The 12,338-nt window shown below is 52.8% G+C and overlaps 1 protein-coding gene across 1 annotated transcript in view; it reads right to left on the bottom strand.

The window, feature by feature from the left end:
- TGM3 (transglutaminase 3) overlaps positions 1 to 12,338 on the bottom strand; it is a 39,607-nt gene that overhangs the window by 26,095 nt on the left and 1,174 nt on the right. Inside the window, exons 2-4 of the mRNA XM_045445085.1 lie at positions 1,757 to 1,930; positions 1,171 to 1,413; positions 476 to 594 (exon numbers count right to left, since the gene is read on the bottom strand). Coding sequence (XP_045301041.1) covers positions 476 to 594; positions 1,171 to 1,413; positions 1,757 to 1,930 — 536 coding nt within the window. The remainder of the gene's footprint in view (positions 1 to 475; positions 595 to 1,170; positions 1,414 to 1,756; positions 1,931 to 12,338) is intronic.

Genomic DNA, 12,338 nt, shown 5'->3' with positions numbered 1-12,338 from the left:
GGCTGAGCACAGCTGAGAACTCTGTGGACTCAGATTGGGGGGGGGTTGGGGGGGGGTCACAGTAACGAAGGACCAAGAGGCTACGGCTTTGAGAGGCCAAATGCTCACACGAGGGAAGTTTCGTCATATTCTTACGCGGAATTACGATCAACAGAAAGTCTGTGGTTAACCCGAGCATCCCTACTAGGTCTTATCCTCATTCGTCTGTCATGACACCAATAATTCCTCAAGGTATTGATTTAGCTGTATATTCGTTTTGCCCCCCTAGACTGTGTCCCCCTCAGAGAGACAGAAAATGTGCTTTTCTCCACCTTCCGTGTCTCGAGTGTGCGGCTGGGGCCTGGCACACAGCGGCTGGTCAATAAATGTCTTCTGAACGAGTACCTGTATGACTAGCAGGGCAGGCAGGTAGGCGGGTTTGGGAACTTCCGCCTCTCCGCTGGGACTGCCACAGAGCTTCTTAAGACCCTTTTACCTGCCCGAAGTTCCAGCCGACCATGCCAATTCGATTTGTGCTCCCCACATAGATGATGCCGGCATCTTCCTGAACGTACTCCTCTCTCTCCGCGTGGTTGCTCATAAAGACACCATCCTCTGTTTGATACAAAAGTCACATCCCAGGAACTAGACTCCTACAGAGGACTATGGAGACCCGTTCTCCCATTCCTGAGGGCCGGTCTGGTGGCTGGAGCAGGCCACACCTGCAGCCCGTCCCCCAACCTCCACCGAGGAACGAAGCCTGTGAGCTCTAATGTTTCCAACTCATATTGTGGGAACTATAAACTTGTAAGAGAACCTGAAATGACCTGGAAGGCAGGAAATGAGTAGAATTATACTGTGGCCATTGTTTTTTATAGTTACACCACGTGACGCGCTTTGTAAAAGCTCATGGGGTCCCCACAGTAGCCCCGGAGGCGACAGCAGGATTTCCACGTAATGGTAAGGAATTTGAGGCTCAGAAGGATAAAGCCACTGCCCAGACTTACAGAGCTGATTAGGTGGCGGAGCTGGGATGAAAATCCGTGACTTCTGACTTCTGGCTTCTATGCTATTTCCATATCCCACGCACTCCTGCTACTCAAACTTGAGCCTATAAAAATCATCCCCCCATCTCCTTTCCTTCGGTGTTGCTTAGCTGATGGCTAGGCGTGTGGCTCGTTGGATGCCTACCTTGCACCCAGGGGTTAAAGAGCAGTATGAACGTCCCAAGTTTCTGAACGAAGTCACTGCCCTGCGAGGAGATCTGGGTGCTCAGCGTGTACCATCCGATGGGCGCGTTGGCAGGACTGGAGATGGAGATGGTCAGAACATCGTCCTTGTTGGACACGAGCTGTGCGCTCCAGCCACCACGGCTTATCCCACTGGAGAGCGGAAACACAGCCTTTGTCCTGGCCGACTCTGAGGGGTAGGGCCCTGTAGAAGAAGACAGAGGGCAATGAAAACCAAAGAGTGCTGGCCAGACAGTGGGGAGCGATCAGATTCCAACCTAACCACAGGGGCGCTTTGGAGGGGGACGTCATCCCCTGAAGCACCACAGAAGAGCGCCGAAAGCAACGACAGAGAGCAGGGAGGCCAAATCTCTCTTGATTTGAAGAATAGGACTCTTGGGCTCGAAGACCGGCAGAGGCTTGCCCAAGGTCACACCAAGTATCAATGGCAGAGCAGGGTTAGGACCCAGAGCCTAGTGGCCCAGTGTGACACCACCGAACCCTTGGAAACACAGCCCCAAGGGCGTGTGGGAGCGGGGAGCAGGTACCTGTGGAGGCTATGAAGCCCAGACTGTCTCCACTGTCAAGACTTCGGTTCAAGATCATGGAGAAGCTGAAGGGTTGGCCTCTGCGCACGGTGAGCTGCTGGCCGGAGAACCTGTCTGTGCGATGCGCCTGCCGGTTGGAGGTCACCTGCCAGTTGATACTCTGGGGTTCTAAAGCTGGAAGACAGAAGAGGGGACCTAAGGTCCTGGAAGGCGAGGGAAGGTGGCGTGGGGAAAGGCGTACGTTACCACAAGGACAAGCTTTTGGGTGGGGCCGGTTGGGGAAGAGTCCAACTTCTAGGAAGCACCCCATTAAAATTCAAAGACCTTGATGGAGGGAGGTGAGCCCTTCACACCCTTTTCCCTCTTCTGTCCCTTCAGGCAGCTGAGCCTCTCTGCACACGCTACCCACAAGGCTTGAGAATATCCTCCCTTCCACTCGACCAACCGTCACTCGACCCTGAAAGAACAGGCCACGCGTTCAGCATAGCTTCACCCAACCAGCCAGGAGAACCAGGTAACCAGCCCTGGGTAATCACACTCTGTCGCGGGAGCGTCATTGCTTTGGGGGTGGGGGGGCTCACGCAGGACCGGGAGGGGGCGCTGTCTCTCAAATCCGTCACGCTGGTTTGCCTTGCTTTGCTTTTTTTCCCCTTCGCGCCGTCCCAGATACCAAGTGCCTTTTCGCTCTCCAACATCCAGCAGATACTGACCCGTGTATTTCTTGCTTTCCCTAGATGTGCAGCACCCAGATGTCGGCCTGGGTCTCTGCTGCTGGCTGAGGAGGACAGCAGGACTCCTTCGTGCTCTAAGGAGCACTTCTAGGCCTAGAGATGGGGTGATCACTGGTCCGGAGGGGACTTTCAAATGCTCACCGGAAACAGTGATAGATAGCAACAAGTCAAAGCTCCAGGAGTTCTCTGGATAAGATGCTGAGGACAAACATCTCGGACGCCTTCTTTTTTAAAAAAAATTGTTTTTAATGTTTACTTATCTTTGAGAGAGAGAACGAGACAGAGCGGATGAGCAGGGGAGGGGCAGAGAGAGAGGGGGGACACAGAATCCGAAGCCGGCTCCAGGCTCTGAGCTGTCAGCACAGAGCCCGATGCGGAGCTCGAACCCACGGACCGCGAGATCATGACCTGAGCCGAGGTCGGATGCCCAACCGACTGAGCCACCCAGGCGCCCTCTAACCCCTTCTTATGTGATTGTGGAACTAAACTGAGGAGGGTTTATGACCCACGCCATGATGTACAAGGAGTGTCACCTGCATAAACCTTCTGAGAAAGTTTATTCCTTCAAGCAAGAACTTGAGATGTTTTGTGATCCATTCCTCTGCAAACCAAACCGTTTTTCTGGCTTTATGATGGGAGTGTGGTGACGCATTCCCATAGACGTGCCGGGCACAACTATTTTTTTTTATATGTGTCTGTCTCTCTCCATCAGAATATGCCTTCTTTTTTTTTTTTTTTAAATGTTTATTTATTGTTGAGAGAGAGAGAGCTCGTGAGCAGGGGAGAGGCAGAGAGAGAGGGAGACCCATCCGAAGCAGGCTCCCGGCTCCGAGCTGTCGGCGCAGAGCCTGACTCGGGGCTCGAACCCAAGAACCCGTGAGATCGTGACCTGTGCTGAAGTCAGATGCTTGACCAGCTGAGCCACCCAGAATGTGCCTTCTTGGTCTTCCCGTTCTGATGCCTGGCGCCTTGCTTGGTGGTGTTAGGACGAGTAGATAAACCAATGGATGAAGGAATAACTGAACAAATAAAAAAACTAGTCACGCAGTGGCCATGATGACTACAGCTCAAAATTTAGTCCATAAGGAAAGGTGCGTAGGGGGCATCCACTCACCAAACACATCTAGAGTACCTAGTATTTGCAGGACATTACATTAAGCACGGGAAGGGAATCCGAAGGCAGGGCAAGCAGGGGTGTCGTTTGGCTAGCGCAGAGGCGCTGCGCACAAGAGGAAGGGGAGGCGGGAGAGGGTGGGCCTCCAAGGCAGGCCTGGGGCCAGGGGCTCCGGCCCAAGCAGCTGGGGAGGTGGGTACAGGCTCATCAAAGACACTCCCAAGTGAAATGCAGGCTGTCCGGGCTGGTGTGAGCCGAAGACAGCGGGTCCAGGGAGGGATCTTCCCACCAGCTCAGGGTTTAAACCCCCATGTCCTTCTCTGCATCTCCCGACACCAAGCGTGAGCTCCGGCACAAAGGAGCCAAACTCCGCAGCAGGGTGCCTACGGGATGCACCGGGGCCTCTCTGAGCGGGGAGGTGAGGAGAGCGGGGCTCACATGTGGCCTCGGTCTCCTGCATACGCCAACTGCTGTTAACAATACACAGAGCACATGGCCGACATCGTGGGTGGAATCCTCATACGCGTTGGAAACTGACGCTCAGGGGGATAAACTTCTGAGTTGGGGTCTGTAGGCCTAGTAACTGGCAAAGCCAGGTTCTGAACTCAGGTCTTCCTGGCACCGTCCTGTTGCCGGCAGCCCCCGGGTCCCTGCCTGGAAGGGGGACCCGTGCAGGACCTTCAGTCCAGAAGTTACCCAGGGGGTGAGTGGACCTCACCATGCATTTTCCTCTCCGTGGGCATGTTCATTCCGACAAAGAAGGGAGAGTGAGCAGGGCAGGGAAGGGAAATGTGTTCCCAAACAGCATTCGCTCTGCACGGGGAGGTGGGGGGGAGGGGTGGGGGGGGTGGGGGGGATGGGGGGGTAGGTGCATAAAACGGGAGCAGCCTGTCCCTGCTGCCCGGAGTGGACAGGGCAGCTGGAGTGGACAGGGCAGCTCGAGTGCCTGCTCGTGAAGCCTCCGGTGTGGTTTCTGGAACCTTTCTCTTTCCACTGGCTGCCACCTTCAGAAATTGTCCTGCCTCTGAACCCTAGGACTGGCTCTGCCAGCCCCCAAATCGAGGATCTGGTCATCCTGACTGTGGATTTCCTCATTTCCCTCCCCCCTCCACCCCGTCATGTCCCCCTAATCACAGCCCCCTCTGCCGGAGGGGAAGGGAGGGGAAGGGAGGGGAAGGGCAGGGAGTGGGGGAGGGACACAACCGCGTAAAGTTCTTCTCAGGTTTACAAGCCTCAGGGCAGTTTTCTGCACCAGTCTGGACAGAACAAAGGGTGGAAGGGAGAGTTGTGTGATGTGACTCCGACAGTGGACTCATTAACACACACTCTTAAAAAAACATCAGAGGGAAAGGAACCTTGGAGACGGATCATGTGCTCACGTCCTTATTCCGGATGCGAGCACAGGGAGGCCCGGAAGGTGGCATGCCCGCAATGGGACACTCCGGATTCTCATTCCCGTGTTCTCCTGGGCCCATGCCACCTCCCTGAGTTCTGGTCGCCTCTCGTGTCAGGCCTGGGGCCACGTCTCCAGCTCTTTCTCCTGAGAATAGCATTGCCACCAGCAGTCTCAATGGGGCAGAGATTACTAAGTGTCCCTCCCGATATTTCCTCGCCCCTTCTTTCTTGGTAATTAAGTCCCCCATATAACTGGGCACTACATTTCCTGGGCCCCCCTGCAGCCGGGGGCGGGGGCGGGGATGGGGAAGAGTAGTCACGTGAATGAATTCTGGCCAATGACCCGTAGGCAGAAGTTCTATAGGTTAACTGCCAGGACACCTCTTTTTTTTTTTTTTTTTTTTTTTTTTCATTGAGCTAAAATTCACAGAACATGAAATTGACCACTTTGGCCGTTTTAAAGTGGACACTTTGGAGGCGTTGGGTATGTTTGCCATGTTGTGAAACCATCACCACTATCCGGTTTCAGAACCGCTCATCAATCCCCATTCCCCCTTGGCGACCACTAACCTGCTTTCCGTTCCCCATGGACCGGCCTCTTCTGGACATTTCGTATAAAAGGAACCACACAGAGGGGTGGTCTTTAGGGTGGGTTTCTTTCGCTTAGCGTTACGTTTTCAAGGTTCATCCATGTGATGGCGTTTTGGGGGAGTTCATTCCTGCCTCTGGCTGCATGCTACGGCTATACCATATTTCGTTCAGCCGCTCATCAGTTGAGGGACACTTGGGTTCTTTCTGCCTTTTGGCTCTTCTGGATAGTGCTGCTATGCACGTTCATATGCAAGCATTTGTTTGAATACCTGTTTTCAGTTCCTTTGAGGAAACCTCTTTTTAAAAGCAGTTGGCAGGGGCAACCCCGGGTGGCTCAGTCGGTGAAACGTCTGATTCTGGCTCAGGTCAGGATCTCGCAGTTCGTGAGTTGGAGCCCCGCGTCGGGCTCTGCACTGGTGGTGTGGAGCCCGCTTGGGATCCTCTCTCTCTCTCCCTCCTTCTCTCTCTCTCTGCCCCTTCCTCACTTGCATGCTCTCTCTCTCTCTCTCTCTCTCTCTCAAAATAAAGAAATCAACCAAAAAAATGAAAACAAATAAAAATAGTTGACAAATGCCCTTAATCTGCTTACCTCCAGAGCCCCGGGCCCCTGGGGATCTGTGCGCCTGCCTTCCGCACCCAGAACTGCCTACATCAAGACCAATTGTTGAAGGAAGAAGTAAACTCCTGTCTTGTGTCTCTAAGCCATTGCTCTTTGGGAACTCGGTGTTACTCATTACCAAACCTAATCGCATGCACCTGAAATGTGACTCCCACCCACTCATTCTGTGGTCTACCTTTGGCAGGGATAGCATGAGACGCACAGAACAGATTCCAGACTGTGCCACCAGTCAGCTGTCTCCGTCTCGATCAGCCTGGCTCTGTAATTGAATCACCCACCGCAGACAGGACAGCAGCAGAGGTTGCCAGCTCTGTGGCTGGGGTTCTTACTTCCTATTCCTGGGGGGGCCACACCACGCAGTTGCTGGTAAGTGATCCAACAGGACATAATTGATACTCAAGTGGTTAGGTCTTCCCCACCTGCCCAGGTCCCGTCTCTAGACAAGACAGATTTTTATCATACAGATTTCTAGACCTAATTAGGTTGATAGATAAACTAAACACCGTCTAGCTGAGTGTCTTCAAGCATTTTGTTAGAGACCACATTAAGAAGTACATTTTCCAGAGTGTGGGGTGCCTGGGTGGCTCAGTTGGTTAAGTGTTCACCTCTTGATTTTGGCGCAGGTCATGATCTCACAGTTCATGAGTTTGAGCCCTGAGTCGGGCTCTGAGCCGAGTGGAGCCTGGTTGGGATTCTCTCTCTCTCTGCTCCTACCCCACTCACTCATGCTCTCTCTCTCTCTCTCTCTCTCTCTCAAAGGAAGGAAGGAAGGTAGGAAGGAAGGAATGAAGGAAAAGGAAGGAAGGAAGAAAGAAAGAAAAGAAAGGAAGGAAGGAAGGAAGAAAGAAAGAACAGAAAGGAAGGAGGAAAAAAAGAAAGAAAGAAAAGAAAAGAAGGAAGAAAGAAAAGAAAGAAAGAAAGAAAGGAAGGAAGGAAGAAAGAAAAGAAAAGAAAGAAAGGAAGGAAGAAAAGAAAGAAAAGAAGAAAGAAAGAAAGAAAGAAAGAAAGAAAGAAAGAAAGAAAGAAAATAAACGAAGGAAGGAAATAAGAAAGAAAAGAAAGGAAGAAAGAAAAGAAAGAAAGGAAGAAAGAAAGAAAGAAAGAAAGAAAGGAAGAAAGAAAGAAAAGGAAGGAAGGAAGAAAAGAAAGAAAGAAAAGAAAGGAAGGAAGGAAGAAAGAAAAGAAAAGAAAAGAAAGGAAGGAATGAAGGAAGAAAGAAAGAAAAGAAAAGGAAGGAAGGAAGAAAAGAAAGAAAGAAAAGAAAGGAAGGAAGAAAGAAAGAAAGGAAGGAAGGAAGGAAGAAAAGAAAAGAAAGGAAGGAATGAAGGAAGAAAGAAAGAAAAGAAAGAAAAGGAAGGAAGGAAGAAAAGAAAGAAAGAAAAGAAAGGAAGGAAGAAAGAAAGAAAGGAAGGAAGGAAGGAAGAAAAGAAAAGAAAGGAAGGAATGAAGGAAGAAAGAAAGAAAAGAAAGAAAAGGAAGGAAGGAAGAAAAGAAAGAAAGAAAAGAAAGGAAGGAAGAAAGAAAGAAAGGAAGGAAGGAAGAAAGAAAGAAAAGAAAAGGAAGGAAGGAAGAAAGAAAGAAAAGAAAGAAAAGGAAGGAAGGAAGAAAAGAAAGAAAGAAAAAAAGGAAGGAAGAAAGAAAGAAAAGAAAAGAAAGGAAGGAAGGAAGAAAAAGAAAGAAAAGAAAGGAAGGAAGAAAGAAAAGAAAAGAAAGAAAGAAAAGGAAGGAAGGAAAGAAGAAAAGAAAAGAAAGAAGGAAATAAGAAAGAAAAGAAAGGAAGAAAGAAAGGAAGAAACAAAAGAAAGAAAGGAAGGAAGAAAGAAAGAAAGAGAGAGAGACAAAGAAAGCAAATTTTAGAGTGTTTAGATACATGGGTCTACAACTAAGTTTCACAAAACAATACTAACCTTTACTATGTACAATGTACCAATATTTTCTCTTCTACTTCTTCCTTTTTTTCTTTTTTTTTTTTTGGATGGCTGGTCATAATCCACTAAGCTGATTTTACAGTCTTCTAATGAGTGACAACAGGCAGCTTGAAAAACAGTGATGTAATCCCATATTCCCGTCTTACAGGAAGAACACTGAGGCCCCCAGAGGGTTATAGGGTAGTTTAGAAGCAGAGCTTGGCTCAGAAACCAGGTCTGAAATAATCCTGGTCACTGAGGGGCTGTGAACCACTCCCAGTTCTCCCTCTTCTCCCTGTCACTCCCCTCTGGGCACCTGGAACACCCCCTAGTTCCTGGCCAGTCTCCCACTGGCCCTGGGCACACAGGGCTTTCCTCTCAGATCTCAGGTCTCTTGAGCCTGGCCCATTTCCCTTCGTTCTCCCCCACCCCCACCACGTTCGGACAAGTTCAATCCCCGTGCAGCATGGGTGGGGGGTGGGTACTGTCCCTTGGCACCCAGCTGGTGGGGAAGACGGGGTTCTGCAGGCAGCTGAACAAGGGGCTGGTGAAGCTCCCTGGGGTGCTGGGGCATGAGCCCTGCACTGGCAGTCTGGAGGGCCTTGGGCAAGCTCCCTACATCTCCATCTGTAGAAGGGACAGTGACACCTGAACATCCTCCCTTGTAGGGTTATTATTGGGATCTAACGTGTGCCCTTCACTAACACCTGGGCCCCAGCGGGGGCGGGGCAGAGGGACAAATCCCTTGGGCTCCTTCCCACACATAATGGCAATAGCAACACAGGATAGAAGAGGGCTTGAGCTTTCTCATGGGCTGCCATCGAGGGCCTTGGATGCACCAGGCACCGTGCATTTTTTACCTGCGTTACGTCCTTCGATAGTTACAAAACCCCTACGATGTCGTTATGCCCATCTCGCGGATGAGAGATTTGAAAATCCAGTTGGCTGACGTCATCTGCCAAGTAGCACGTGCTCAGGCAGCTCCTGGACCCAAGCCCAGACTGGAAGCCAAGTTCTGCCTGACCACACATGACTCCTAGCTGCCACCAACAACTTCGGCACGGTGTCAGGAAGCTGCCAGAGAGAAGGGGCCCCCCCTTGGCCTACTCCCTGCCTTGACATTACATGGTCAGGGGCATGGGGAGGAGGAAGGACTCCTTGGCCCCTTCACTTCCAAAGACAGGTGAGAACCCCTTGGCCCCGTGGGTCTCCGGCCTGGCCGCACATAAAAATGGCCTGGAGAGTCTTATTGGCCTGAGCCCCTTCCTAGACCAACTAAATTAGGATCTCACGGTTAGGGTCAGCCTTGGTGGGTTTTGTTGGTTGTTTTTTGCTGTATTAAACCCTGCTGGTGATTCTAACACGCCAGCAGGACTGAGAATCACTCCCGTAGGCCTGTGCGTCATTGGACGTCCATCGGAGGACTCTCACAACCAAGTGCCTCACCGGAGCCACACGTCAGCTCTGGGAAGCAGGAGGGGGGAAATCGCTGCCTCCTTTTTACAGGGGGAGGAAGCTAAGGCTAAGAGCAGGGAAGGCCAGACACCTTCTGAACCCATCCCTCAGCCCCTACCAAAAACCCTGGGGCCTTGTTCCCTCCGCTCCGAGGTGATAGGGAAAAGAATTTCCTGCCTTCAGCTCACACCCCAGGCCGGCATGTGGGCCCTGGGGAGAGGGATTGCCCCATCCGTGGAGCACAGCCCAGCAGGGTGGAGACAGACTGAGAAGTTATATGAGGTGAATAAAAACGACACAAAGACAAGAACTGGGGACTTGAGAAGGGGCTGGTGAGGGGGTCGGGGATGGGGGTCTTAGTGGGAGAGGTTCCTTGGAAAAACTCCTCGATTAAAAAAAGGGACTTCATCTCATAGCGTCTGTCTTCAGACCCTAAGGCAAGGAGGAACTAGTCTCAGGAAAAAAAGTTCCCAACTAATAATGAGCCATGCGGCCTGAGCATCTAGAAAGGGGATATTAAAAGAGACCCATTAAAAAAATTTTTTTAGTGTTTATTTTTGAGAGAGAGAGAGAGAGAGAGAGAGAGACATTGAGCACGAGTGGGGGAGGGGCAGAGAGAGAGGGAGACACAGAACCTGAAACAGGCTCCAGGCTCTGAGCTGTCAGCACAGAGCCCCACGCGGGGCTCGAACCCACAAACCACGAGATCATGACCCGAGCTGGAGTTAGACGTTTAGCCAACTGAGCCACCCAGGCACCCCTGAAAGAGCCCCATTTCAGAGAGGAGACAGCTGAGATACACGGTTAAGTCAGCTGCCCAAGGTCACTCAGCTGGCAGAGACAGAGCTGAGACGCAACCCAGGGCCCCTGTCTGGATGTGAGCCTGTCACCCTTCGGCGATTCGACCTCCCCGTACAATCTTGGGTAGCAAAAGTGGAAACGGGCAGCCTGCGTTGCAAGGGGATACAGCCGCTGGCAGGTCTGGGTCCCACGAGGGCAGGGGGACAGCAGCGGCGACCCCAGGTGAGAGGAAGCCGCTGGGCCTGAGGCAGGCAGGGGGCAGCTGTCCTCCTCCACAAGCTGAGCCTGAGGGCTGCAACCCTGAGCCCCTGAGCCTTACAGGGCGGCTCGGCCTGCAGAGAGAGCCTAGATGTTGCTCTGGTCCCAGGGGCTGAAACACAAAGCGAGAGCCCCTGCGAGGAGAGTCCTGGACGCTTCCGGGTCTGCAGACGGAGGCAGGACCCCAGCAGGAATGCCCGACTGCGTCTACAGCAGAAAGAGCCGCCGGTGTCCCAGCTCCGGGGAAAAATGCTTTGCGGCAGACCCACAGCCCAGAATGGCACGGGTCCTTTGCACATCGGGAACGAGGCCCGGAAGGTAGTGGTCTGCCCAGTAAAGCACTTGGCAAGAAAGCTGACGGCCCCAGGGGGACGGAGGGTTTAGTCCCCAGAAGGTCGGTCCTGGCCTCCCACAGGCTTGTACCCTGAGGACTCTGCCTCTGACCCCGGGCCCCCAAGTGGCTCTGGGGGAGAGGGAACAAGGCTTCCCCTCCAGGTGGGCCCAATGTCCCCAGTGGGCAGCAGGCCCAGGACACCCCCCCCACCGCTGCCAGCCACGCCTTCCTCTGCCACCGTGGCCCCCACCGCAGCCCAGGCTGCTCTCTCTGAGCCCCTGCAGATTCCAACTAGAACCTTAAGTTAGGAACGGGACACAGAGTCCTTTCAAACCAGCACACGTGGGACCCTGCCGGTCCCCTGGGTCACGCCTGCCGGCCCACCCACATTTCTTTTCCTGTTCCCTGTGCCCAGAACACTCCTCACCCCGCGAAACTCCTCGCCGTGCCCGACTCCTTGTGACCAAATGCCGTCTGCTTCGCTCCCCCGGCGCCATCCCTGGCTGAGTTAATCTCCTCCCCTCCTCGGCCCCCACAGCACGGGGGTCCGATTCGCAATGCAGCCTCGTGACAGTCCACCTTGCGGGTCACTTGCCTACCAACTGGTGTTTCCAAGCGCTGTCAGGCTGAGAGCTCACGGAAGGCAGAGACCACAGTTCATTTGTCTTTGTCCCCGTCTGCACCTCCGCTTGGCTCCTTTCCCGAGGTGCCCAACAGGTAAAATTCATTCATTCGGAAAACACTTTCTGAGCACCGCCTGGCTAGGGGACTAAACGCTGAGCTAGGAACTGCCTGTGTGACAATGTGACACGTCGAAGGGAGTGAAGATAATTCACCTGTCTCTCCCCTGCCTTTTTAAAAAATTGATTTCCCCCCCCGCCCCAACCGGCTATTGTCTCCCTTCTGTTGTGACCTTAGCACATCTCTGGTCGATTTAGATGCTGAGCTCTTAGAGCTCAGCGTCTCCACGAGTCACAGGCACTGACACGCTGGGCCCACACGTGTGGAGCGGCCTCACGGCGGGCAGGTTTGGAGGGACGGGGCTTGCAGGACCTGCAGAGCTATTGGGGGGGGTACACTAGGCCCTGGGGCCCGTGCTCCCCGCCCCTGGTTTTCCTCTCATGGCACAGCATTTCCTACTAGAAGGAGCCTGGAGTCTATTTACTCCAGGCCTTTCCTCTTGCAAACGGAAACCTGAGGCTCGGTGACGTTAAGGAACACAAAAGCAGCTGGGGAGGAGAGTTCAAGTTCGGTACCGCTTTTCCACGTCACAGAGGTCACACACGGCTCATCTAGGAGCTCAGCTCTGGTAACAGGACAGAGTGGAAAGGGCAGTCTGGCTTCTGCTACCAACTTTCTGTGCGGCCCCGACAGTCC

Source organism: Leopardus geoffroyi, chromosome A3 (genome assembly GCF_018350155.1).
Source record: "Leopardus geoffroyi isolate Oge1 chromosome A3, O.geoffroyi_Oge1_pat1.0, whole genome shotgun sequence".
Taxonomy (NCBI): Eukaryota; Metazoa; Chordata; class Mammalia; order Carnivora; family Felidae; genus Leopardus; species Leopardus geoffroyi.
The sequence above is the reverse complement of the archived record's forward strand: the minus strand, read 5'-3'. Positions and strand labels throughout refer to the sequence as shown.